The sequence below is a fragment of the Trichomonascus vanleenenianus genome (assembly GCF_965637985.1).
Source record: "Trichomonascus vanleenenianus strain CLIB 3782 genome assembly, contig: TRVA0_071S, whole genome shotgun sequence".
Classification (NCBI taxonomy): domain Eukaryota; kingdom Fungi; phylum Ascomycota; class Dipodascomycetes; order Dipodascales; family Trichomonascaceae; genus Blastobotrys; species Blastobotrys vanleenenianus.
Genome location: NW_027481816.1, coordinates 1 through 22,907, shown reverse-complemented (window position 1 = coordinate 22,907; position 22,907 = coordinate 1). Strand labels below are relative to the sequence as shown.

Genomic DNA, 22,907 nt, shown 5'->3' with positions numbered 1-22,907 from the left:
TTGATCTTGGCACTCTAGAATCGCACTACTTTGAGATTTATGCCGATCACCATCGATGGTATCCTTTATCTCGCCTACCGCTATATACGAATGTTTTACTTTCCGCTCTACAGCGAAGGGGGTACGACGATAGGGGTTGCCTCCAGCTACGAGGGTCAATTAGTATAAAACAAGTGCCAATTCACGAAACTATTCTAGTGAGCCATTCTTAGTATCGAACTTCTACAAATCCATTCCACCGGCAGATTTAACCCTGATTACTGTAAGGTCCTCAATTCCATGTATCCTTTTTGTCAGGTATGTAAACTAATAGCTGGACACGGAAAACACGACTACAGCCGCGGGTTGTCGACCTGCTTGATAAAATTGATAATCACTCCGGCAACTCGCTCTGGATCCTCTCTTTGCATGAAATGGCCCAGGCCCTCAAGAATAACAACCTTGTCACCAAATTCCTTTTTGTCGGCCTCAAAAACCTCTACAGCGACACAACCGTCCATAGAACCGCCAATCATTAAAACAGGGAGATTTTCGAAATCAATGGAAAGCTTACCCGATCGCTCGCTCAAGCTGCGCCTCATGCAGCGATAGTATGCAGTAGTGGCATCTGCTACTCCAGGCTGGTGGAGCATGTCGCAAACGTTTTGAAGTTCTTCCTTCGGCGCATTCCATGTCGGAGACCAGTACTCCCACAATTGCTTGATGTACGGGATGTAAGGTACTCTCTGGGCCAGTCGTGGACGATAGACAAACGGCAGCTGCATTGTTATCATGTAGCTAGAGTACCAGAGCTGTTTTGGGTGCTTCAGCATTGTCTGCGGCGCACGCGCAACCAAACTGTATGGAATAGACAGAGTAGTCACAGAGGTCAGCAGGTCGGAATATAAAGCCGCCAGAACGTACGCATTGACTGCTCCCCAATCGTGGCCAACCACATGAACAGGCGCACCTTTGCTTAACTTACGAATGAACTCAGCATTATCAGTAGCAATGTCGTTTTGCGTGTACTTGGTCTCGGCAACAACGGTGGAAGGTTCGTAACCTCGCATGGTCGGCGCAAAAATGAGCGCGTTAGGGAATGCCTGCTCGAAATAACGCCACGAAGCCCGCCAAGTCTCGCGGTTATCAGGGAACCCGTGAAGCAGAAGGAAAAAATGCTCAGGCTGCCTTTGGCCAAGGTCCATTTGTGGCCACGACGAAGACGCAGTGAACTTCAAGCCATTCGCTTCTATTTCGACGTTGTGAATAGCCATCTTTTTTTTGTACTAGCAGTTATAAAAATGAAGCTCCCATCTGGCTCAAAGTTATTTTCACCTCCATTGGCCCTATGCGCGTTGGGGGATGCTACTGTACTGTATTCACATGCACGTCAAGCTCTCGGGTTTTGATCTGTGTTGTTACCGGCAATGCATTCCGATGAAACTCTAATGGTGTCACTCTTGCGTAATCCAGGGGTCTACGAAACTTGGGCAAGACGCTCTGTCTAGGTTCTGAAATAATGGTCTCATTCATTTGAAAGTCAAATGACACATAGTGAGAGGACGAGGTATCATAGCGAGAGAAGATATATAGAAGCAAGAAACAACACAAATCCTGAATACTGCCTTGGGCCTGTCTAGGCTCATAGTGGTTTCCTCCGGACTTCCCTCCATAATGGCTGAAAGGCTTCGAAGCATTTCACTAACTACGTCTCTTCGATACGACGCGTAAGAAGTGGACTTACAACGACTGGATATTATTAGGTATTGTGGCAATTAACGGGCATAGCATAGGCGCCTACCGGTATTGACCGTAACTTATTTCCATAAAGTTGGGCCGTTTACTGTCCACTGTTGTGCGTGAGACAGGCCAACTCCCAGCATAACATCAGGACAAATATTTAAGCGCGTTTTGTTCACGATCGATAGACGCTAAACTGTCAATACAATATAGACGTGCTGAAATATTTGACGTGAGTTAGGAGGTTTAAGAGGAGGGATGAGCCGACATTTACTGTAGTTCAATTTCAAGCAGAATGACTCCTACACGTGTGCCGTAGGCGACGGTAGCCTGTCCCTATCAGTGAAGTCCCCGTTGTTATTCTTTTCCTCTAATATCCTGCTGCGGCCGTAAATGAACCAGATGACCATCCCATTTAAGATGGATCCGCCAACGATGTTCCCTAGAGTAACTGGAATTATGCTTTGATAGATGAATTTGCCGACCCCGAAGTTGGTTCCGTAGAACATTCCGATAGGGACAAGGAAGAAATTGGCAATGCAATGCTGGTAACCCAGCGCCACGAAAGTCCAGATTGGGATCCAAATGGCGTATATTTTTGACACCTGATCATGCGCAGCGATCGATAGAAACATAGCTAGGCCCACAAGCCAATTGCAACCAACTCCCCGTAGAAAGTTCACTGACCACTGCACATTGACACGTTCCTCAGCTTGGGCGACAGCATAGGCTTTTTGGCTATCAGTTGATAGAGTGTCGGACCACCAACAAAGAAACCCCGCGACAAATAATGCGCCAGCGAGATTCATGACGTAAGACGTGACCAGATTTCTGGCGAGATCTAGTAAGCGAGTCTTTCGCAAGCACGTCGTGAATACTACCACGAACAGGTTTGCTGTGAAGAGCTCCGTATTGACGATAGTGAGCATGACAAAACCCGTGGGAAACGTAAAGCTGGAGAGAAGTGTGACGAGCCCGGGATTTTCGTTGCGCATGGCAGGTGCTCCACCCGCTATGAGAAGGGCAAACATGGCTCCGAGAGAAAGAAGCGCCCCGGCAAGGAAGGATTTAATGATTAAATCGGGCCATGGTAGGCGACCTTTTGTCATACCGCAATATATGAGCAAGGACACAGTCTCTTTCGTGGGATTGAATGTCTCGTTCATTTTGGCAAATGGTTAAACAAGAGCAGCTGTGAAAAAATGTTGAATATAACTATTATAGCAAAGATGGCAGTTCATTTGTGCGGAAATTTTCTCTTTAGATCTTGGAGCCCAGTTGGCCAAGTGCTACTTGTCGTACCGAGACGCACAAAGGACTCCCGGAGATAAGCGCCGCACTCGACTAGCTAACACTCCTTGGATCTGCTACGACCACTGTCGACTAGTTGAAGGGCGTCCGGTTTTTGGTCTCGTAGGAGAGCCGTTTCCCTGACCTTCGAAGGGGGGAGAACCCAATCCTCACGCAAATGCGGTATATCTGCGAGAACCAATTGACATTAGCAATTACTATTGTATGAGGGACTGTATTATGTTTTTAAGCGGTCATTTTTGGCCTTTGGCCTCCCAGAGACACTAATAGAATTATTATTATAAGGGGTATTCTTTACAAGACTGCAGATGCCAAAGTTTATTTTCGTAACGGACCCAGAAATGGCATCACCGCGTTGACGTTTAGGTATGCGTTCTCATGGTGTCGTAAGTACCGTCCTATGTCTCAAATCTTGTTTTACAGGATCTTTTGAGCTACAGTACTGTCTAAGTTTTCTATTTGTTGTTACCTGTACTACGCAAGCACTAAAAATTTTAGGATATAGGTACATTGCAACCGATAGAATGTACCAAATGCTAATACCATCAATATACCTAGCTTTTTTGTTATTAGAATGTAGCACAGTACGGATAGCCCACTTTTGGACATTAATTAAGCTATATATTCTCCCATCCTACAGCACCATTAAAATGCGATACTGATAGTATTTGTGATACTTGCCGAGGGGATCTGGTCAATGTTGCGCACAGTCTTCATTAGACTTGAGATCATGTCAGAGTATTATATGGGAAGTTCTAACGATAGTAACGTATTATTATGAGTATAATAGATTCTGATACATTTACAGCAATATATATAAAAAAACAAGCAAAATACTGGCTGGAACTGAGTTTAACGGTCCTCCTTAACAATAGAGATGGATGCGCAAATGTCATTCTTAGGTGAATCTGTATCCAACGCCGTAGCTTCGGGAAGGTCAACCTGTGCCTTTGCAAAATGTCGTGCGGAGACCTTTCGGTGGAACAAAACATTGAGCTCACCGTAGGTCCGGCCGGCAGGCTCAGGAATACAGAAATAGGTATAAATGACAGACAAGACGCATGTGCCGCCATAGAAGAACCCTGCTTTGGCGCCCCAATTCCATGCTGATGGGTTCAGCATATAAGGGGTAATGATGTTGCTGACAATATTGAGGATGCTGTATGTCATACGCGCCAGAACAATCGATTTGGTACGCAACCGAACGGAAGGTATCTCCGCCACAATCGAATAGCAAACAGGGCCGACGGTAACATCGTAGAAGAACGCGTAGACAAGCAACAGAGAGCCAATGGCCCAGGCTAGTCGATTACTCTCGCTACTGTCCTGGTCCCCCCGGGTGTGGTCTTCGGCGACACCTAGGCCACCGATGACTAACAAGATCACCGCCAAAATGACCAAGCCCCATAGATAAAGAGCTCGTCGACCATACCGCGGGAGCAACAACCACGCGATGAATACACCGATGATGCCAAGGACATACTGTACAATCGTCATTGTGAAGGCATTTGCTGTCGCGAGTCCCGCTTGCTGGTAGAAGTATGTCGAATAGACACGCAGCCCCGTTCCGGATAAGATCTGAATGCCCCAGCAGCAACAGACGATGGCTGTGCGGCGGAGATCTATGCCACGGAAACAATCGAGATAGCGAGTGCCGGTTCCCAATTCCCGCTCATTCTCGGTCGTCACCACCATCAGAGCGACGGCTTCGTCCGCATCGAACTCAATTCGACCTGAAGATGTCAAGCGGAGCAGGTTCGCCTTGGCTTCCTCTAATCTGTTCTTACGGACCAGCCACCATGGTGATTCCGGGGCAAGGGCCACTCCAATCATCAACGGGATAGGCCAGATCCATTGCAGGGCGAAGGGGATCCGATACGACCACTGATCCGTTCGAGTGAGTACTCCCCGCAGGACGCCAGAGGCAAAAAGTTGGCCCAGAACCCAGCACAGGTTGACATATGTGGTGAGGTATGCACGAAGATGAGTTGGGGTGACTTCAGCAGCGTATGAAGTTGACAATGTCTGGAAAACGCCCCATGGGATACCCATTAAAATCTGGCCCACCTGCAACACCTCGATACTTGGGGCAAAGAAAGGAATGAAGATCATGACAGTAATTAAAGCCAATGACCACAGCATCGTCTTGCGAAATCCGAATCGCTCAGATACGTAACCATTCAGGAACAGGCCAATGATAGACCCCACCGATGCACCGTTGGAGAGACCGGCTTGCCAGGGGGCCGTGATTTGATATTTGCCCGGTTCATACTCTATGCCATATTTTTCCTGGAAGGCAGGCAGAGCAAAGAGGGATCCCATGAGCTTCGTATCATAACCTTCCATGATGATAGCCAAGGATAAAAACATAGACCAAGCAATGGCCTTGGGATATAATCGGAGGGATGGCAGAAGCGTGAGTTCATGTTCACGCTGGGTGGCATGGCAGGCCTCGTCCAGAAGCCCGTCTTCGAGCTTTGGTGGAGCGGCCATATCTTCAATATGAGAAACAGGCATCCTGGATTAATGTGTTTGATATTTTTTTCTCGAGGGCATATCTGTGATATTTATGTACACGGCTTCCTCTGGTCGTTCATGGTCTGGTCAAAGCGGAGTAGTCTCGAGAAGTGAAAAAAAAAATTGATCCGGGGTCGACGACGTGGGGTAGCGGGGTCAACACCGTAGAATACGGTTGGGCAGCCGTTCGCCGATCGGCTCTTCTAGTGATGGGCGCGCGGCTTTTCTCTCGTTTTTCCTGCAGTACGCCGTATAAGGAAATGATCTGCAGCAATACGCAGAGTAGATTAGCGATCGGCGACCGGATAGAGAGGAGGGGTGGTGGGGGTGGTGTCGGCGACCGCACATCCGCCTGTAATAGAGCCAAGGAAGGAGGAGGTATTATTTATTTCGTATTATATGGAATATAAAAATCCTATTATTTGATTACACCTAAAACTTTTTTCAAATACAATTAAATCATGCCCCATCTAGTCCGAAATCACGAGCCCAAGTGGTGGAAAGAAGCAGTAGTCTATGAGATTTACGTCTCGAGTTTCAAGGACTCCAACAATGACGGAATCGGCGATATCCCTGGAATCATTTCAAAACTTGACTATCTTCGAGACCTGGGGGTGGATGTGCTCTGGATCAGCCCACATTATAAGAGCCCTCAGGTCGACATGGGGTATGACATTTCCGACTACCAGCAAATCCACGAACCGTACGGGTCGACGCAGGACATCGACACCCTTACCGAACAGACCCATGCTCATGGCATAAAAATCATCTTCGACTTGGTCATCAATCACACCTCCGACCAGCATCCCTGGTTCCAGGAGTCGCGGCAATCGCTCAACTCCCCCAAGAGAGACTGGTACATCTGGCGACCAGCCCGATATGATGCGAATGGTAAACGCTGCCCGCCGACCAACTGGCGAAGCAATTTTGGCGGCCCCACCTGGACCTGGGACGAACAGACCCAGCAGTACTACTTCCACATCTATGCGCCAGAGCAACCGGACCTCAACTGGGAGAACCCAGAATGCCGACAGGCCATCTATGATTCGGCGATTCGCTTCTGGCTGGACAAGGGTATCGACGGCTTCCGCGTCGACACGGTTAACCGCTATTCCAAGAACATGGACTTCCGGGACGTACCCGTCACCGATCCCAAGGACGAGACCCAGCTGGCCTTTCAGAATTTCACCAACGGCCCGCGTATCCACGAGTTCATTTCGGAAGTGCGGTCAGTGCTTGCCGATTACGATGTTTTCACGGTGGGAGAGCTGCCCAACACCCCAGACGAAGCTACCGTGATGCGATTTATCTCGGCCCGGGAGGAGCAACTCGACATGGTGTTCAATTTTGACACGGTGTACCTAGGCCAGACGCCGGGGGATCGGTTCAGTCTCCAGACTTTCACCAAGGCCGACTTCAAGCGGGAGCTAACCCGGTGGCAGAAAGTGATCCAGGACACGGACGCCTGGACGACAGTGTTTCTCGAGAATCATGACCAAGGCCGTTCCGTTTCACGGTTTGCTTCAGACGACCCCGCTCATCGCGTACAGGCCGCCAAGATGCTCTCCGTGGTGCTCGGGACCATGACAGGTACCCTATACTTATACCAAGGTCAGGAGATCGGGATGGTGAATGCCCCACCCTCTTACCCGGTGGAAGAATACAAATGTATTCGCTCCGTCAATCACTACAACAAAATCCGAAAGCAGACCGGGGATGATCCCCTCGCGATGAGCGAAGCGTTGGATGCATTGCAAAAGGTCGCCCGAGATCATGCTCGAGTGCCAATGCAATGGGACGATTCGGCAAATGCAGGGTTCTGCGATGCTAATGCCACTCCATGGATGCGCGTGCTGGATACTTATAAGGATATCAATGTCGCCAGCCAAGTGGGTAAAAAGGACAGCGTGTTGGAATTCTGGAAGAAGATGGTCCGGTTCCGGAAGCAGCATAAAGAGCTATTCGTTTATGGACGGTTCCATGCCATTGACGAACGGGAGGATCTCCTAGTTTTCGTCAAAGAGGCATTCGATGGTAAGACTTCGTTGACGGTGGCGAATCTGAGCGATCAACCGCAGGAGTGGACGCTACCAGAGTCATATTCGGGGTTGAAACTAGCCCTGAGCACTTGTGGTACACCCGAGAATTCCCGGTTGTCCGAGTTTGAAGGGAGGGTTTATGTTTCAGAGACTCTGCTCTAGATAGATGAGAATAAATAACAGGTGCCCTGGTATAGAGCAGGAAAGACTGCTATTTCTCTTATACCTCATGAATTAGAACATCTCCCCGTTAGAGCTGAATATACCTCATTAAATTCGAGCATCTTCCCATTGAGCTATATCTCATAAATTAGAGCATCCCGTAAAGCTGGCCGTACCCCATAAATTAGAACATCTCCCCGTAGTGCTGCTCATAAATTAGAACATCTCATAGAGCTGGCTAGACTTCATAAATTAGATCATTTCGTAGAGCTGACACGCCAATATAACAGGTAAACTATTGGTTCCAGCTACAATTTGTTATATGAATGGAGGCGGGGTACTGTAGTTCTCGAGACAGAAGTACCTGGTATCGACCCTCTTGGAGCCCGCAAACTGCTTCTCGCTGATGCCCTGGGCAAGACTTGCCACGAATTCACTGTGCCAAACCGGGTTTTTCACCTCGTGGAGGGCTCCAACAGCCCATCGACTGTGGTCGGGATCTGGATGCTCGACAGCATACATGAATAACGGCCATATGAAGCCAGGATCCATTGTAGATCTTTGCAAACGGGAATCGACTATGTCACGAATGTGTTTCATGGCTTCCAGCGCGTCCGCGGCTGCAGTGGGGGTTTTCCCGTAGGCACGACCCAGGTAAATGATCTCAGTAAAATACGACACTCGGCATAGATCAACCAAGCGACAAAGGGAACTTCGCACAGTTGGGGAGAGCTGTTCTCGCAGGTATCTTGAGTCAGCGCGCAGCAATGCCGGACGACGTTGCCATATGCGGTGCAGCGTTTCTTGAATACTCTCGGCCGTATGCTTCACTTCCATCTCATCGGTTTGAAACCCCCGGGACCGGTGATGGCGGTTCAAGCCAGTGATCTGTATACTGATATCTTGCAGTTTTAGGTAAAACTCAAACAATGTACTGGAGAGGTCGGCAACCATAGCCTGTTCTGGACCGGGAATATGCTCTTCTTCAAGTAGACTGGGTGTTTGGTCTCGATAATCGCCCTTTAGGATCCTGCTCACCGTAGGAGACAGTAGGCCACGACCGCCCAGATGCAGCGTCCTGGCGTGAAGGATACGGAACCACACTTGGAGACGGCGTAGCACAGCAGAAGTTGTATCAGTGGTGGCTGTGGCCCCCCAGGCCTCTAATTTAGTTACTAAAGCGCCATCCGGCTTCAGAGTAATAGAAATAGCTTCATGTTGTGCCACAATCTCAAAACAGCATAGCAACAAGGTCACAATTAAGATCGTCTCGGGATCATCCCCGTCTCGCTCCAGCAAGCTCATATAGCCACTCTTAGCCGCATAATAAGCGGCCATTGAATTCGCCGTCTTGTCATGGCTCATCGCGGCTTTGTAGAGTGACTCGACAGCAAAAAGTGCCTGCGATACGACCGGATGCCGGCAGCCCAGGTCGACCATGTACTTTTTCATCAATTTCCAATTCAGATCATCGACATTGGCTATGAATGGTGGCTCCACATGCTCTAGGAAATATGAGAAGGTTGCATTGTTGAGAATCTGAGGTGTAGCAGGTGCCAGAGCTAGTGAAGCCGTGTCGTTCAGCACTGGCGCCTGCGACCATGAGAAATTAGGACTGGTCAATCCAAAGCCATTCGGTAGCTCAACCGCTCCAAAATCGACTAAATTCGGAGGAGGTGTCCATCCAAGCTCTGAAAGAATGAAGGGTGGTGAGGCGCCCTGGGGAGAAGTAGAAGCAGCCGTACCAACACCAACAGTCGATGAGGTTCTCCTTGTTGGTTCTTGTCGTGTGGCGCTTTGGTAGCGGCCAGAAACCGAGCTCTCCCCATAAATACAAGTGCGCTTCAACCGGTTGCAGTTGTAGCAAACGGGTCGCTGCTCGTCACACTTGACCTTTCTTCGACGGCAGGTTAAACAGCCGCTCCGGACGCGGGGACGCGGCCTGGTTAATGCCTCGATATCTTCGGCTAAGCTGCTACTCCCCAACGACATGCTTTCTGGAGTTCAAAGCACATAAAGACTTGTACGCCCTTTCCCTACTAACCTTACCTTTACACTAACTACTGTACCATAGTTTGGTACGGTACTATATGTTGAGCGGGTATGCAGGACTGCAGATCTGCTCTCCGAGACCCCACGGCAAGCGTAACCTAACCTCGCCCACGCGGGTCTATACGAACGGGGGACAAGACTCTCGCAGACGAAGATGAACTACAGTACCGGTATATGCCCACATTCACATTACGTGCTGGGAAAGCCTGTATAGGGGGTAAGGTTAAATATACACAGCGCTCGCAAATGCACGAGCGCAATCTAAAGCCAAAAATAAGGCACAAACGTTAAACCGATTAAACCGATTCGAGAGATAAGGTCGTTACACCTATGTGAGTTTCACGGGGTGATTTGTTTTGTTTATCCTGATACATACGGTATTGCTCAATCGAAAGTGCACCTGAAGGCCATCCCTATCCAGCAGCCTTGCTAAGCAATTTACAAAACAAGCTATTTCTACTACAAGGACTAAAAAAAGATGGAAGACCGTAAGGAGGCCACTGAATTATCTCGCGCAGTCGAGCTCACGCCTCCAGACCATGCGGACCTCGCACAGCAGCTATACGACTTTGGAACCAGGTTCGGTTGGCAATATGAGGGTACAGGAAGATCGAAACACCTCGCTCTCCAGAGTATTTGGTGAATTCTTTATTGATTTGAATGACTTAGAGGCTCTTCTTGATGATGGAATTCACTCGCTTCTAACCGTCACTGGGTCACCTCAAGATGCGTTTGCAGATACAGCGGGCTGCTATGTCAGGTGGCATTGGGGCCAAAGAGGCATAGATATCCTCAACTGGTTGTCACAGTTCTTATTGACCGTTCGAAAGGCCGAGCAGAGTAAGTATTCACCATAGTTGGCGTGGCGTGGAGTTCATCTAACAGTAATGATAGCTCATCTATTGCGTGTATACGGGGAAGATGGGGATACTGGGACAACATGTATCGAACTTCAAGGCAGTCTGGATAACCAATCTAGTACATCTTTGTCCGAACGTGAAGTCGTGATCCAAGTTCGGAGGATCGAAGGTAGCATGAGAGATTACTTCATTCAAGTCGCAGGCGTCGCATCGAAACTTGCATGGATCGTAGCAGCATTCAAAGATCCTCCAGAAGACGACATATCATTCTCCAGCGCCAAGATCGAAGGTCCTTTACCCCACTTTCAGACTGATAAAGACCGTTCTTTGATCTTCCGGATTAAATGCGAGGATGCTCAAGACGTGGGTCCGAAAAAAAAAGATGACAGCACATGTTGGCACAAGCTTTTCACGGCGTGCAATGTTGCCGTTGGCTTCCGTATTCCTGAGCGTCCGCGCGGAATGCGTGGGGTGGAACTGCCGTTCCCCGTCATGGCCACTTTCGCTTCCTGCAACTACCCCGTCAAATACAAAGGTGGATTTGTCTTCGAAGGATGGGTAAACGCATTGTTTCCAGTCCGCATCAACTGGGGTAAGCGAGCCTCTATACCACCTTCCGCTGTGCAATGGCACCTCTTTACTACTGAAAGACATCGGCTCTATATGGAAGAAGCTAAAATGATGGCACCAAGGCTTCGTCCCGTTAGAACCAAGCTGTCTAAGCATGACTTTTGCGAGGCAATTGAGCAATGCAAACGGCACTTCTTGGGTTTGTATGAGTACTCCAAGTTCAGAGTCGGTAACAGTTCCGAAGCGGAGAAGATCGCGCCTATCTATCCCAATGATCGTCTAAAAGAGAGACGCCTCCATGGACCTTTAAATTGGACTAGAGATGTCTCTTTTTCCGCAGGTGGGGGCCCGCCAGGTGCATCATTTGGTGTATCCACAAGTGCCCGATTTCGAAGAAAAAGGCAGCGGCAGCTGAAGTTGAATGAGAAGCGTAATGTTATAGAGGCGACAATAGCCAAGTCCACCATACTGTTTGACCTCCAAACGAGGGTCGCGTGGATGTTACCTCAGGTATGTGTTGTGATATATTTGATCCAAGCTTGGATTAAAAATAAGCATCCAAATATCCAAGTCAAGTATCCCGATTTTCATGATATGAGTCGGGATGCTTTGAAAAACGCCTTGAGCGAGTTTCTAAACCAACAGATTGGAGGAGATGTTGAGTTAAGGAATGTTTTCAATGACTTTGCCAGCGCCCTCAAGGAGCTGGAGCTAGACGACGACCTGAAACCGGCGAAGCGAGGACTAAGGTTGCAGGCAACGCGATTGGCTGGCGTAGACTTCGCCGACTTTGCAAGTATGCCCGAAACCTACTCGATCCTGACAACCAATATAAACGTGAAGTCCGGCGGCAACTGGCTGCAGGTACTAAAGTGCAACTGGATGGACCTGAAGATGCGAGGGGGCCCATATAGAATCGTCACTCTTTTTTGTGACAGTCTTATCCCGCAGCCAATGATGCCCATAGGTCATGTGTGCGACACTTGGTTTCCTCCGCCTTTTGAGCAGGACTACTTGATCGCTGCTATGCACTGCATCAAGGAACTGGCTGGGTTACATGGAACTGATCCGGTCCAGCTCTCCCGCATACACCACTGGGAGCGTGGACGTATGATTCCATTTGCACGTTGCCATGGTAAAGCATCTAGTTGCAATCGGCTTCAGCGCATTGGCAAAACTGGGCGCCGTGACGAGGTTATAACGGATATGGTGCGGACAGCTTCTTCTCATGCGGTCGTTGTTTTCGGGCGTGCGTTTCCCATGGATCTTCAGTGCCAGTGCATAACCAAGGAATCACATAAATCGGCGCTACCAACCCAACCAGCGCCAGCGCGACAATCACAACCTTCATTGGATCAGCAACAGCTGGAACAGCCATTATCGCAACTGGGATTGCAGCCAACGCAAGAAGATGAGGACACACACATGAACCAAAGCTGTGGGTCGCTGAGAATATCAATAGCTCTGATCAATCTTTGGGGTCTTGTTTTCTATCTAGTTTTAGATCAATTTAAGTAATCTCGAATGCTGAGCCTATGCTTGCTACATTGCTTGGTAGAACAGCATGATATAACCATAATCTTTACGCACGCGGCTTTCTCTGTGTCGCATATAAACATCAAGTCCGGCGGCAAGTGGCTGTAGGTATTAAAAGAGCAACAGGATGACATAGTCTGGCGAAAGCGGAAAAAGTCAGGAGAGGAAAAAGCTGATGCGGGATTGTGGAGTAGAGAGTCGATGCGAAGCCGTTCGGTGATCGGCTCGTATGTACATACATCTACGTATGCGCGCGACTTTGTCTCATTTGCTCATGCATATTACTCACGGAAAGGGAATTGATCTGCAGGGGAAGTTAGCGAATACAGCCGATCGGCGGCCGGCTGGAGACGAAGGGGGAGATCGCTTATAAGAGCTATGAGCTATGAGGGGGGACAGTATTACTAATTATTTAGCATTTATTTTATTGTAACTATTTCAAATTTACATTCTAACTGATCATGCCACCACACCTACTCCGATATCACGAGCCCAAGTGGTGGGAAGAAGCAGTGGTGTATGAGAGTTACGTCTCGAGTTCCTAGAACTCCAACAATTATGCAGTCAGCGACATCCCCGGAATTATTTCTAAGCTTGACTACCTTTAATGCCTAAGGGTAGATGTCCTTTGGAGCAGCCCGCATTACCAGAATCCGCCACGCGCGCGATGTGGGAACGACTGTGTAGGAGGTAAGGTTAAATAAACCCAGCGACCGCAAATGCGCAAGCGCAAACGAAAGCAAATTAAGGCACAAGCAATTAAAGCTACCTATTCGAGGGATAGAATCCTCGTTACACCTATATATATATGTGAGCATACGGTATCTCAACACGCAGTCGAAACTGCACCTAAAATCCACCCCGATCTTGCAGCCTTACTAAACAGCATAGAAAACGAGAACTACCTGTGATAAGAACACACGAAAAAGATGCAAGACCTTAAAGAGGCTATTCGACTATTTCGACGAGCCACCTCCATAGACGATCCCGTAACAGCAGCTGGGCTAGACCACTTAAGAAACAAGTTCAATCTGCGATATGAATGCACGGGAAAGAGGGAAGATCTTGAAGAAGCTATTCAACTGTCTCACCGAGCAGTCGAACTCACGCCTCCAGACCATGCTGACCTTGCACAGCGGCTGTATGACCTCGGAACCATGTTTGGTTGGCCATATGGCCGCACGGGAAGGATGAAAGATCTCGAAAAGGCTTTTCAGGGCATAAGGTTCTTTGTTGATCTAAATGACTTTGAAGCTCTTCTTGATGATCGAATTGACACGTTTCTAACCATCACTGGGTCACCCCAAGATGCGTTTGCAAATTCAGCAGCCTGCTACGTCAGATGGCATTGGGGCCAAAGAGGCATAGACATCCTCAACTGGTTGCCAAAGTTCTTATTGGCCGCTCGAAGCTCCAATCCCAGTAAGTATTCACCATAGTTGTTAGTGACGTGGCGTGGAACTGTTCTAACAGTAATTATAGCTCATCCATTGCTCGTATACGGGGAAGATGACGATACTGAGACGACATGTATCGAACTTCAGGGCAGTCTGGACAATCAATCTAGTACACCTTTGCCTAAACGTGATGTCGTGATCCGAGTTCGGTGGATCGAGGGTTGCATGAGAAATTACTTCATTTTAGTTGCAGCCGTCGCATCGCAACTTGCATGGATAGTAGCGACCTTCAAAGAACCTCCAGAAGACGATATATCATTCTCCAGCGCCAAGATCGAAGGCCCGTTAACCCACTTTCAGGATGATGAAGACAATAGTTCAATCTTCCGGATTAAATGCGAGGATGCTCAAGACACGGGTCCGAAAAAAAAAGATGACAGCACATGTTGGCACAAGCTTTTCACGGCGTGCAATGTTGCCGTCGGCTTCAGTATTCCTGAGCGTCCGCGCAGAATGCGTGGGTTGGAACTGCCATTCTCCGTCATGGCTACTTTCGCCCACTGCAGTTATCCTGTCGAATACAAAGGTGGGTATGTCCTTAAAGGGTGGTATAACGCACTGTTCCCAGTCCGCATCAATTGGAGTAAGGGAGCCTCTATGCCGCCTTCCGCTGTGCAATGGCATCTCTTTACTGGTGAAAGATATCGGCTGCATATGGAAAAAGTTAAAATGACGGCACCAAGGCTTCGTCCCATTAGAACCAAGCTGTCTGAGGACGAGTTTTGCGAGGCAACTGGGCAATGCAAACGGCACTTCTTGGGTTTGTATGAGAACTCGAGGTTTAGCATCGGCACCAACGCTTCAAGAGCAGACAAGATCGGGCGTAGCCATTTCAATGATCGTCTGAAACAGATACGCCATGGTAAATATTTAAAATGGACTGGAGGTATCGGTTTTTCCGCAGGTGGGGGCCATGTTATTAACGCGACAAATAACAAATCCACCATACTGTTTAACGTTCAAATGAGGACTGCGTGGATGTTACCTCAGATATGTGTTGTGATGCATTTGACCCAAGCGTGGATGAAGAAGAAGTACCCTGATGCCCAAGTCAAGTATCCCGATTTTAATGATATGAGCGAGGGTGCCTTGACAAACGCCTTGAACGAGTTCCTGAACCAACCGATTGCAGGAGATGTTGAATTGGGGAACGTTCTCAACAGCTTTGCTAATGCCCTCCACCAGCTTCGGGCGGACGAAGACCTGAAACCGGCAAAGCGAGGACCATTAAGGTTGAAGACAACGCGATTAGCAGGAGTGGACTTTGCCCACTTAGCAAGTATGCCCCAAACCTACTCGATTCTAGCAACCGATATAAATGTCAAATCCGGCGGCAACTGGCTGCAGGTACTAAAGAGCAACTGGGAGGACCTGGGGGCGCGACATGGCCCATATAGAGTCGTCACCCTTTTTTGTGACAGCCTCATCCCGCAGCCAATGATGCCCATAGGTCAAGTGTGCGACACCTGGCTTCCTCCGCCTAGTGCGCAGGATTATTTGATTGCTCCTATGTACTGCATCAAAGAACTGGCCCGATTACACGGACAGGACCCGGTTAAGCTCTCCAGCGAACACTTCTGGGAGCGTGGACGTGTGGGTCCATTTGCACCTTGTCATGGTCGTGCATCTAGTTGCAACCGGCTGCAGCGCATTGTCACATCTGCGCGCCGTGACAAGGTTATATCGAACATTGTGCTGACAGCTTCTTCTCATGCGGTTGTTGTTTTCGGGCGTGCGTTTCCCCTAGATCCTCAGCGCCAGTGCGCAACTAAGGAATCGCAGGAATCGGCACCACCAACCCAACCAGCGCCATGGCGACAATCACCACCTGCATATCAGGAAAAGCCGTAATTGCCATTTGCAACTGAGTGTCTAAAAAGAGGAAACAAGAAACATGGCTGTAATTCGCTTAGAATTTCAACACCGCTGATCAATATATGGGATTTTGTTTTATATCAGTTTTAGATCATTTTAAGTAATCTCGAATCCTGATCGTATGCTTGCTATCACAATAGCATGATGCGTGCCAAATAAGTTCTAGTCGTATCAGCTAGTGATACGGACTCACGAAGACTGCGAAATCGAAGTCCAGCCTCTCCTCCGCCCCAATCTGCTCCTTCTCCTCTGAAAGGATCTGGGTTTCCTTCGCTGAGCAGACTTACCCCCACTCCTCTGGCCTTATCTCTTAAGCAATGGCTTTCCCGCAACCATTGCTTCATGATCCCATGGCAACGAGAACAACTCCATTCGGCCACGATCGAATATATGCCCTTGCATCAATCTCATCCTCCTGGATCTGCCTAAGAGATTTACCGTAATGGAACTATGCAAGGCCCAAAATCCGCAATGTTACTATTGCTGGGTTATATGCAGCCGGCAAGGCTGTTCATATGCCAGCAGGTGCAAACGGGGAAGCACCGGTAGCTACTCCGAAAGTCACCCAGTCTGTCCTATTGACCAGAACGCTAGTATCGTAATAAAAATAGCTCCGAACAAACAGACTATAGTAATAGTCGCCCCTGATTTACCTTGAAGATATGGATAAAACCACGGAGAATTCTGATTTTCTGTAATGTCGTTATCAGAGAAACTGATCTCAGTCTCTGCTCGCTTAGTATCAGCAGTTTTCATGGCAAATATAATGCTTGTCTTCAGAAAAATCGGCATGTATTAAATATATGGGACAAGCATGTATTTATACATGTACAGTAGAGGAGTTTATGCAGGCTGGTTTCTAACTTTTCAGGCGGCTGCTGGACTGAATAACACTCATGCATAGCAGTCACAGCCAACAGATGAAGCACCACTTGGCGGAATCCTTAATTCATAAATACTGTACATTGCATGACGGAAAAATTTTCTGCAATCAGCTATCGCGCAAGTAGTATTACGAAAAAAAATGGGTGTGTGAGAGAGGATGAAAGAAGCCGACCAGTAACTGAGTCTAGGCCTAAATATTTGAAATACGATAATTATGTTCTGTTCTATAGATAACAAAGTGCTATATAATACTCTTAATTCACCGAATTCCGATAATAATCATTTTGGCTTCTCGTGCTATGGCATGTGCATACATATGAAGTCTGTAGTGTTGTAAATTCTCACATCGCATTGCAGCGAGTTATGCACCACGGCAGAAAGGATGACCGGTATGTTGATGACATCGTGCGACGGAGAGTCAAATTTACCCCAGGTCTGCCGAAAAGCTCGACACAAGCATTCTTTGTTTCAAATATCGTTGCCGTTTCATGCATGATGCCCAACTGGCACATGATGTTCTCATCAATACTAGTACTTTGAATCAAGCCCGCACAAAAAAAAAATATGCGGACGGTAATCAACCACGCCGGTGATCAATGCTTTTCGGCTGTCTCAGTTTTTCGACGGCTCCGTCCGTATTTTTAGGGGGTATTTTTCAAGGGTGATCAGCATGATATGTCAGATCGGTATTTTGGTACAGGTATTGGTGGCAGATCATAATTATGGCTCCAGTTGGTACGACAAGAGACCGTTACAAGCCCCGAGTTGTAAGGCCTCTGGACCTACCTATCGGCCGCTAGAAAATGGAAAAAAAAAAAAAAAAAAGGGGGCTGAGAGCTTTGATAATTACCGTACAGTAGCACATTTTTTTATCCCTGCCTCTCTCCACGTTAAACCAACGTTGTTCCGAAGTACGACCTCGCCAAAAAAAATTGGACGGCCAGTGAGTGATACCATGCGACGCTGCTTCCCGAGGAGATCTTGTAAACGTTGCGCGCCATAATGCACCAGTCACAAAGGTCATTTGACATCAGTTCATGTCAGAGTATTATATGGGAAGTTGTAATGATAGTAACGTATTAACAGTTATTATGAGTATAATAGTTTCTGATAATATATAAAGAAAAAAAGCTTATCTACCCACCTAATACTGGTACCTGAAATTTAAGCAGCAGGATTGTCCACATTTTCAACGAATTCATCCTTAGAGTTCTTAGGTTCGTTAACAGCGATGGTGCGATTCCATAGCTTTCGCTTCCTGTGGGCTCCTGGGATAATCTCTTTGTAGCTTCGCTTGCCATTTCTGAATTCGAATAATTCGTCAACTTGCTCAAGAGTCAACTCAGAGGTTTCCTCATAAAAGAAATAGATAACTGGCATAGCGGCAAAATTCATCACCGCATAGATAATGTAATACCTCCATCCAATGTTAGCAATGCCAGTAGGGGTGATGAGCACAATGACGTAATTGAAAATCCAGTTAGTAGCTGTTGCAACTGCTGCTCCAGTGTTTCGGTATCGGAGGGAATTAATTTCTGCAGGGTACATCCAGGGTACCATCCACCATGACAACCCATAGGAGGTGTAATAGGCAAACATGAACGCGACGGCGATAATACTACCCGACTGTGTCCCTATCGATAGACCGATGATCACGAGCACGAAACAGATACCTTGCGCAAAGGCACCCCAGAAAATGATTGGTTTTCTACCCATTCTATCAATCAGGAAAAATGAGCAGATCAGTTCGCAGATTGTAGAATTCATCTGGTTGCAAGCAGAGAGGATATATGCCAGGCTAGAACTGAGCCCCAAAGAATCCTCAAAGATGACTGTCGCATAGTACAATATAACATTGATTCCTCCCCATTGTTGCATAAATTGCGACCCTGCACCCAATAAGATTCGTTCCAAGTTCTTCATCTTATCGCCCCCTTTAAACAAGTCTCTGAAATGTGACTCCGATGCTAGCTCCATTTCGTGTTCCACATGGTATTTGATTTCGACAAACATTGTATGAACATCATCTGAGTCAAGTGGTTTGTTGAGCAGCCCAGCAATTACCTCGCGAGCCTCGTCTGCCCGTCCCTGGATAATCAGCCAACGAGGTGATTCAGCAAGGAATGGTGTAATTATCATAGTCGCGGCTGAAAATAGTACTTGCAGGCTTACTGGGAACCTCCAGGCCACGGAACTTGTTACATTCATCATTCCAAAATTGATCCAAGCAATGATAACTCCTCCGATTCCATTAATTCCTGCAACAAATCCCAGGGTTTGTCCACGGATTCCGGCAGGAGTACATTCAGATAGCCAGACTGGGATGGCTACAGTGATAAATCCATTACCAAGGCCCGCAATTACTCGGCCAGCAATAAGCTGACCAACCGAGAAGGAGCTCGCTTGGATGATGCCGCCAATAACGTGAATGAGGCACCCGATTGTAATCGTTTTCTTTCTACTCCAACTGTTCCCGATAATGGAAGTAATTACAGCGGTAATAAAGCACCCCAAGTCAAAGGAAGACGTTATCTGTCCTACGACTGTCGCATCTGGGTTATTGAAGTCATCTTTGAAAACTTTGTTTGGGAGCACGCCGCTCATGAGACTCGAGTCGATTCCAAATAGCGTAAATCCCAGGCAACATGACAAGTACACCAGAGCAAATGAATTGGAGTGTGGCAATTTCATGTCGAATTGATAACGGAGTTGAGGTGTTTTTACAGGTTGCTACTCGTTCTTATATATACTTTTTTCAAACCATAGTTGCATAAGATATGAATAAAACTGCAGGAGCTTGCTTTATCACCGGCATTGCGAAGAGAAAAGTGTGGAGTACATATTAACCGGTGCTTGCAATTTCGACATACATTTGTTTCAATTAAAGCATGTGTGTTGAAAAGGCGTTGGGGGCATAACCGGATGAGGGGAACATTCTCCGGCATCAATTGCAATGATTATTCTTTCATATTGTTCAGTTTCTATGTAATACTAACTGACTTTCTTCAACGAAATACCCGGTGAGTTGAGGCTGGATATTTAGTGTTCCTCCCTACAGCTCATGCACTTTACCCCCCCTGGCTCCCAAGATACATTGCTCTTTAATAATCTATTTTCAAGCTGCTGGCAATTTTAGGATACAGTATTACTTAAACATGTGTGCTTTCGTTTTCGAAAATAAGGCGTATCAGAATCCATGTAGGCTCTAGGCGTAATTGTATTTGCAGGTGCACTGTTCCTGATCCCTGCATCGGAGTTAAATCCCGACCGCTGTATCGGGGTAAAATCCCGACGGTTATCGAACCCCCTCCACTCTCCGAGAGCTCTTCAACGGCTTCAAAGCTAGCGGCCCAAGGTTTTCTAAATTGCGGAGAACCGGCAAAGATGCCTACCGGTATGTAAATGCTCTAAAAATTTTAAGTCGTAGTATATTGTGCCGAACCGGCAATGATGCTGTCCAACTCGGAAATCTTTTCGAGAAAACAGAGCTTGTGACGAACCGGCAGAGCTGTGTGCGATCCAATTGCTTTTGAGGCAGAACGAGTTAACAATATAAATGAAAGTAACTTGCAAATTTTATATTCTTCAGCTACGGATTTTATCATCAATCATGACATTGTCTCACTCTACAGAAAAACTCTTGAGGGTTGGAGCCGTCGGCGCTGGCCGTATGGGTTCGATCCACATCGAGAACCTAGAGAGTACTAGATTTGTACAGGTTGTTGCAATTTGCACAGTTGTCGAACATGAGAAGCAATGGGCTCGTGACAATATCCCAGGAGCCCAAATTTTTGACGACTTCGATACTTTTGTCGCTCAAGAAAATATTGATGCTGTGTGGATCTCAAGTCCAACTGGTCTTCACGAAGAACATCTGTCGAAATCATTGGCCGCAGGAAAACATGTTTTTTGTGAAAAACCTCTTTCTGGAGACAAAAACATTGCGTGGAAGATGTACGAACTTTCCCTCAAGTATCCTGACTACAAGGTTGCCTGTGGTTTTGTTCGCCGATTTGCAGCGGTCTATAAAGAAGCTCGGCAGGCCATTGCAAATGGAGCTATCGGCGACATCATTGCTGTCCGATCGAGCACAAGCGACAATTTTAACCCGTCGAAGCAATTCCTGGATTATATTAAGGGATCAGGCGGAATCTTTGTCGATTGTAGCATCCATGATATTGACATCTCACTCTTTTTGGTTGGTAAAGATAAGACCCCTAAAGCAGCATTTGCCACTGGAACATGCAAGGTTTACCCTCAGTTTAAAGAATGGGGTGATGCTGACAATGTTCATGGTCTGGTTGAATTTGAGAATGACTTGGTATTCAACCTGTACGCTTCAAGGGACAACAAGCATGGTCATCACACCACTACTGAAGTTATTGGTACCAAGGGCCGAATCCAAATAAACGGCGATCCCCGTGGTCTGAATGTGGATATTAGCGACGAGAACGGAACCAAAATGGTTCCAGCATCTGATCATCAAGTTATGTTTGCTGAGGCTTTCAAGGCTGAAGTCGTGGCTTTCAGGGATTGGGTACTTTTCGATAAATCCGATCACGGCTTCAATCTCAAAGATGCCGCAAAAGCAGTGTCTATCGGCCATAGCCTTCAAAAGAGCTTGGTCGAAAGACAGACACTCCCTGTCACTCTCAGAGATTAAATTTATGGCCATTGTTCATTCGTAGCGCTAGTTATTCTTAGACGTAAACAATATATATACAGAATTATCAAACTTATTCAGCAGCTATCTGATGCCAGCTCAATTTCCCGTAGCATTTGCTAATACAGTACTGTAGAAGATTATTCTGTTGGAAACATTCTAAACATGTCACATTTGACCGCAACATTTAACTTCAATTTCTACAAAATAATAGATACGGACTTCACTTCTGACATTACAAAAATTATCAAAAATACCCCAATATACCGGACTACAGAATATTCATCTGGAATTGCGAGTACAGGTTCTGAATTGGAACCAGGGGGGGCTGAAACACGAGCACGCAGGTTGGCTCCGGCTATGAATTGAACAGTCCGGCTCAACCCCACACACGGCTAATATCCCCACACCGGCATCTATTCGACGGTCCAGATTTACAACTCCACGTCGGCAAACTGTTCCGACAATATCAAAAATAAAGATCCGAAGATATACCTATATAAGATCTTCTATAAATTTTCAGTTATTCCTGACGTCCAAAATACAAGTAATCAAGCGAGTGGCATAGAATAAGGAATCAGTTAGAATTTCAGAATGGCAAGAGTTAACCAGGATATAATCAAACTACACGATGGAACAGAAATTCCTTCTATAGGATTCGGTACTTCATGGTTCTCGCCTTCTTCAGATCTCGATCGAGGGTATGACGCCGTGCTTGCATCTCTGAAGGCTGGCTATCGTCATATTGATACAGCTCTTCAATATCTTAACGAAGAGATTGTAGGACGGGCAGTTAGGGATAGTGGAATTCCTCGAGAAGAGATCTTCATCACTACAAAGCTTACGAGTACTGATCACCGAGATCCTGCCGCGGCCTTGGAGAAGAGCCTTCAGAATCTGGGAACGGATTATATCGATTTGTACTTGATGCATTGGCCTCTTTCCTGGAAGGAGGAAGAAGTCGTCGACGAAGATTGGGATCACGTTCGAACCTGGGCGCTCATGCAAAAGCTTCCTGAAGATAAAGTCCGATCCATTGGTGTATCCAACTACGACATTCAACGATTCGAGGAATTATTCAATTCTCCAACCACGACAGTCACCCCCTCCCTCAACCAGGTAGAACTTCATCCGTTCCTTGCCCAAGAAAAGCTTCTCAATTACTGCAAGGGGAAGAACATTGTTCTAGCAGCATACTCTCCCCTGGGCCAGGGCAAGGAACTACTTGGTGACGAGGTCATGACGAGATTGGCGAGTCGCT

General features: G+C 47.2%; 9 protein-coding genes and 1 pseudogene across 10 annotated transcripts; 5 read left to right on the top strand and 5 right to left on the bottom strand.

The window, feature by feature from the left end:
* Positions 1-332: 332 nt before the first annotated feature.
* On the bottom strand, positions 333-1,184 carry TRVA0_071S00298 (alpha/beta fold hydrolase; the record flags this gene model as incomplete). The annotated part of the gene is made up of 1 exon (XM_076687722.1): positions 333-1,184. One exon carries the CDS (start codon positions 1,182-1,184, stop codon positions 333-335), a length of 852 nt encoding a protein of 283 aa, XP_076538051.1.
* Positions 1,185-2,021: 837 nt separating this feature from the next.
* Positions 2,022-2,885, bottom strand: TRVA0_071S00276 (uncharacterized protein; the record flags this gene model as incomplete). The annotated part of the gene is made up of 1 exon (XM_076687721.1): positions 2,022-2,885. The coding sequence occupies one exon, from the start codon at positions 2,883-2,885 to the stop codon at positions 2,022-2,024; it is 864 nt and encodes a 287-aa protein (XP_076538050.1).
* Positions 2,886-3,882: 997 nt separating this feature from the next.
* MAL61 (maltose permease Mal61p) lies at positions 3,883-5,547 on the bottom strand (the record flags this gene model as incomplete). The annotated part of the gene is made up of 1 exon (XM_076687720.1): positions 3,883-5,547. One exon carries the CDS (start codon positions 5,545-5,547, stop codon positions 3,883-3,885), a length of 1,665 nt encoding a protein of 554 aa, XP_076538049.1.
* A 461-nt stretch (positions 5,548-6,008) lies between these two features.
* IMA1 (alpha-glucosidase) lies at positions 6,009-7,748 on the top strand (the record flags this gene model as incomplete). The annotated part of the gene is made up of 1 exon (XM_076687719.1): positions 6,009-7,748. The coding sequence occupies one exon, from the start codon at positions 6,009-6,011 to the stop codon at positions 7,746-7,748; it is 1,740 nt and encodes a 579-aa protein (XP_076538048.1).
* A 318-nt stretch (positions 7,749-8,066) lies between these two features.
* Positions 8,067-9,740, bottom strand: TRVA0_071S00210 (Zn(II)2Cys6 transcription factor; the record flags this gene model as incomplete). The annotated part of the gene is made up of 1 exon (XM_076687718.1): positions 8,067-9,740. One exon carries the CDS (start codon positions 9,738-9,740, stop codon positions 8,067-8,069), a length of 1,674 nt encoding a protein of 557 aa, XP_076538047.1.
* Positions 9,741-10,339: 599 nt separating this feature from the next.
* TRVA0_071S00188 (uncharacterized protein) lies at positions 10,340-12,748 on the top strand (the record flags this gene model as incomplete). The annotated part of the gene is made up of 2 exons (XM_076687717.1): positions 10,340-10,640; positions 10,695-12,748. 2 exons carry the CDS (start codon positions 10,340-10,342, stop codon positions 12,746-12,748), a joined length of 2,355 nt encoding a protein of 784 aa, XP_076538046.1.
* A 947-nt stretch (positions 12,749-13,695) lies between these two features.
* TRVA0_071S00166 (uncharacterized protein) lies at positions 13,696-16,074 on the top strand (the record flags this gene model as incomplete). The annotated part of the gene is made up of 2 exons (XM_076687716.1): positions 13,696-14,188; positions 14,249-16,074. 2 exons carry the CDS (start codon positions 13,696-13,698, stop codon positions 16,072-16,074), a joined length of 2,319 nt encoding a protein of 772 aa, XP_076538045.1.
* A 2,073-nt stretch (positions 16,075-18,147) lies between these two features.
* Positions 18,148-19,674, bottom strand: HXT10 (hexose transporter Hxt10p; the record flags this gene model as incomplete). The annotated part of the gene is made up of 1 exon (XM_076687715.1): positions 18,148-19,674. The coding sequence occupies one exon, from the start codon at positions 19,672-19,674 to the stop codon at positions 18,148-18,150; it is 1,527 nt and encodes a 508-aa protein (XP_076538044.1).
* An 865-nt stretch (positions 19,675-20,539) lies between these two features.
* On the top strand, positions 20,540-21,646 carry TRVA0_071S00122 (uncharacterized protein; the record flags this gene model as incomplete). The annotated part of the gene is made up of 1 exon (XM_076687714.1): positions 20,540-21,646. One exon carries the CDS (start codon positions 20,540-20,542, stop codon positions 21,644-21,646), a length of 1,107 nt encoding a protein of 368 aa, XP_076538043.1.
* Positions 21,647-22,240: 594 nt separating this feature from the next.
* Positions 22,241-22,907, top strand: TRVA0_071S00100 (annotated as a pseudogene). Its single transcript has one exon. A coding segment is annotated over exon 1 (667 nt).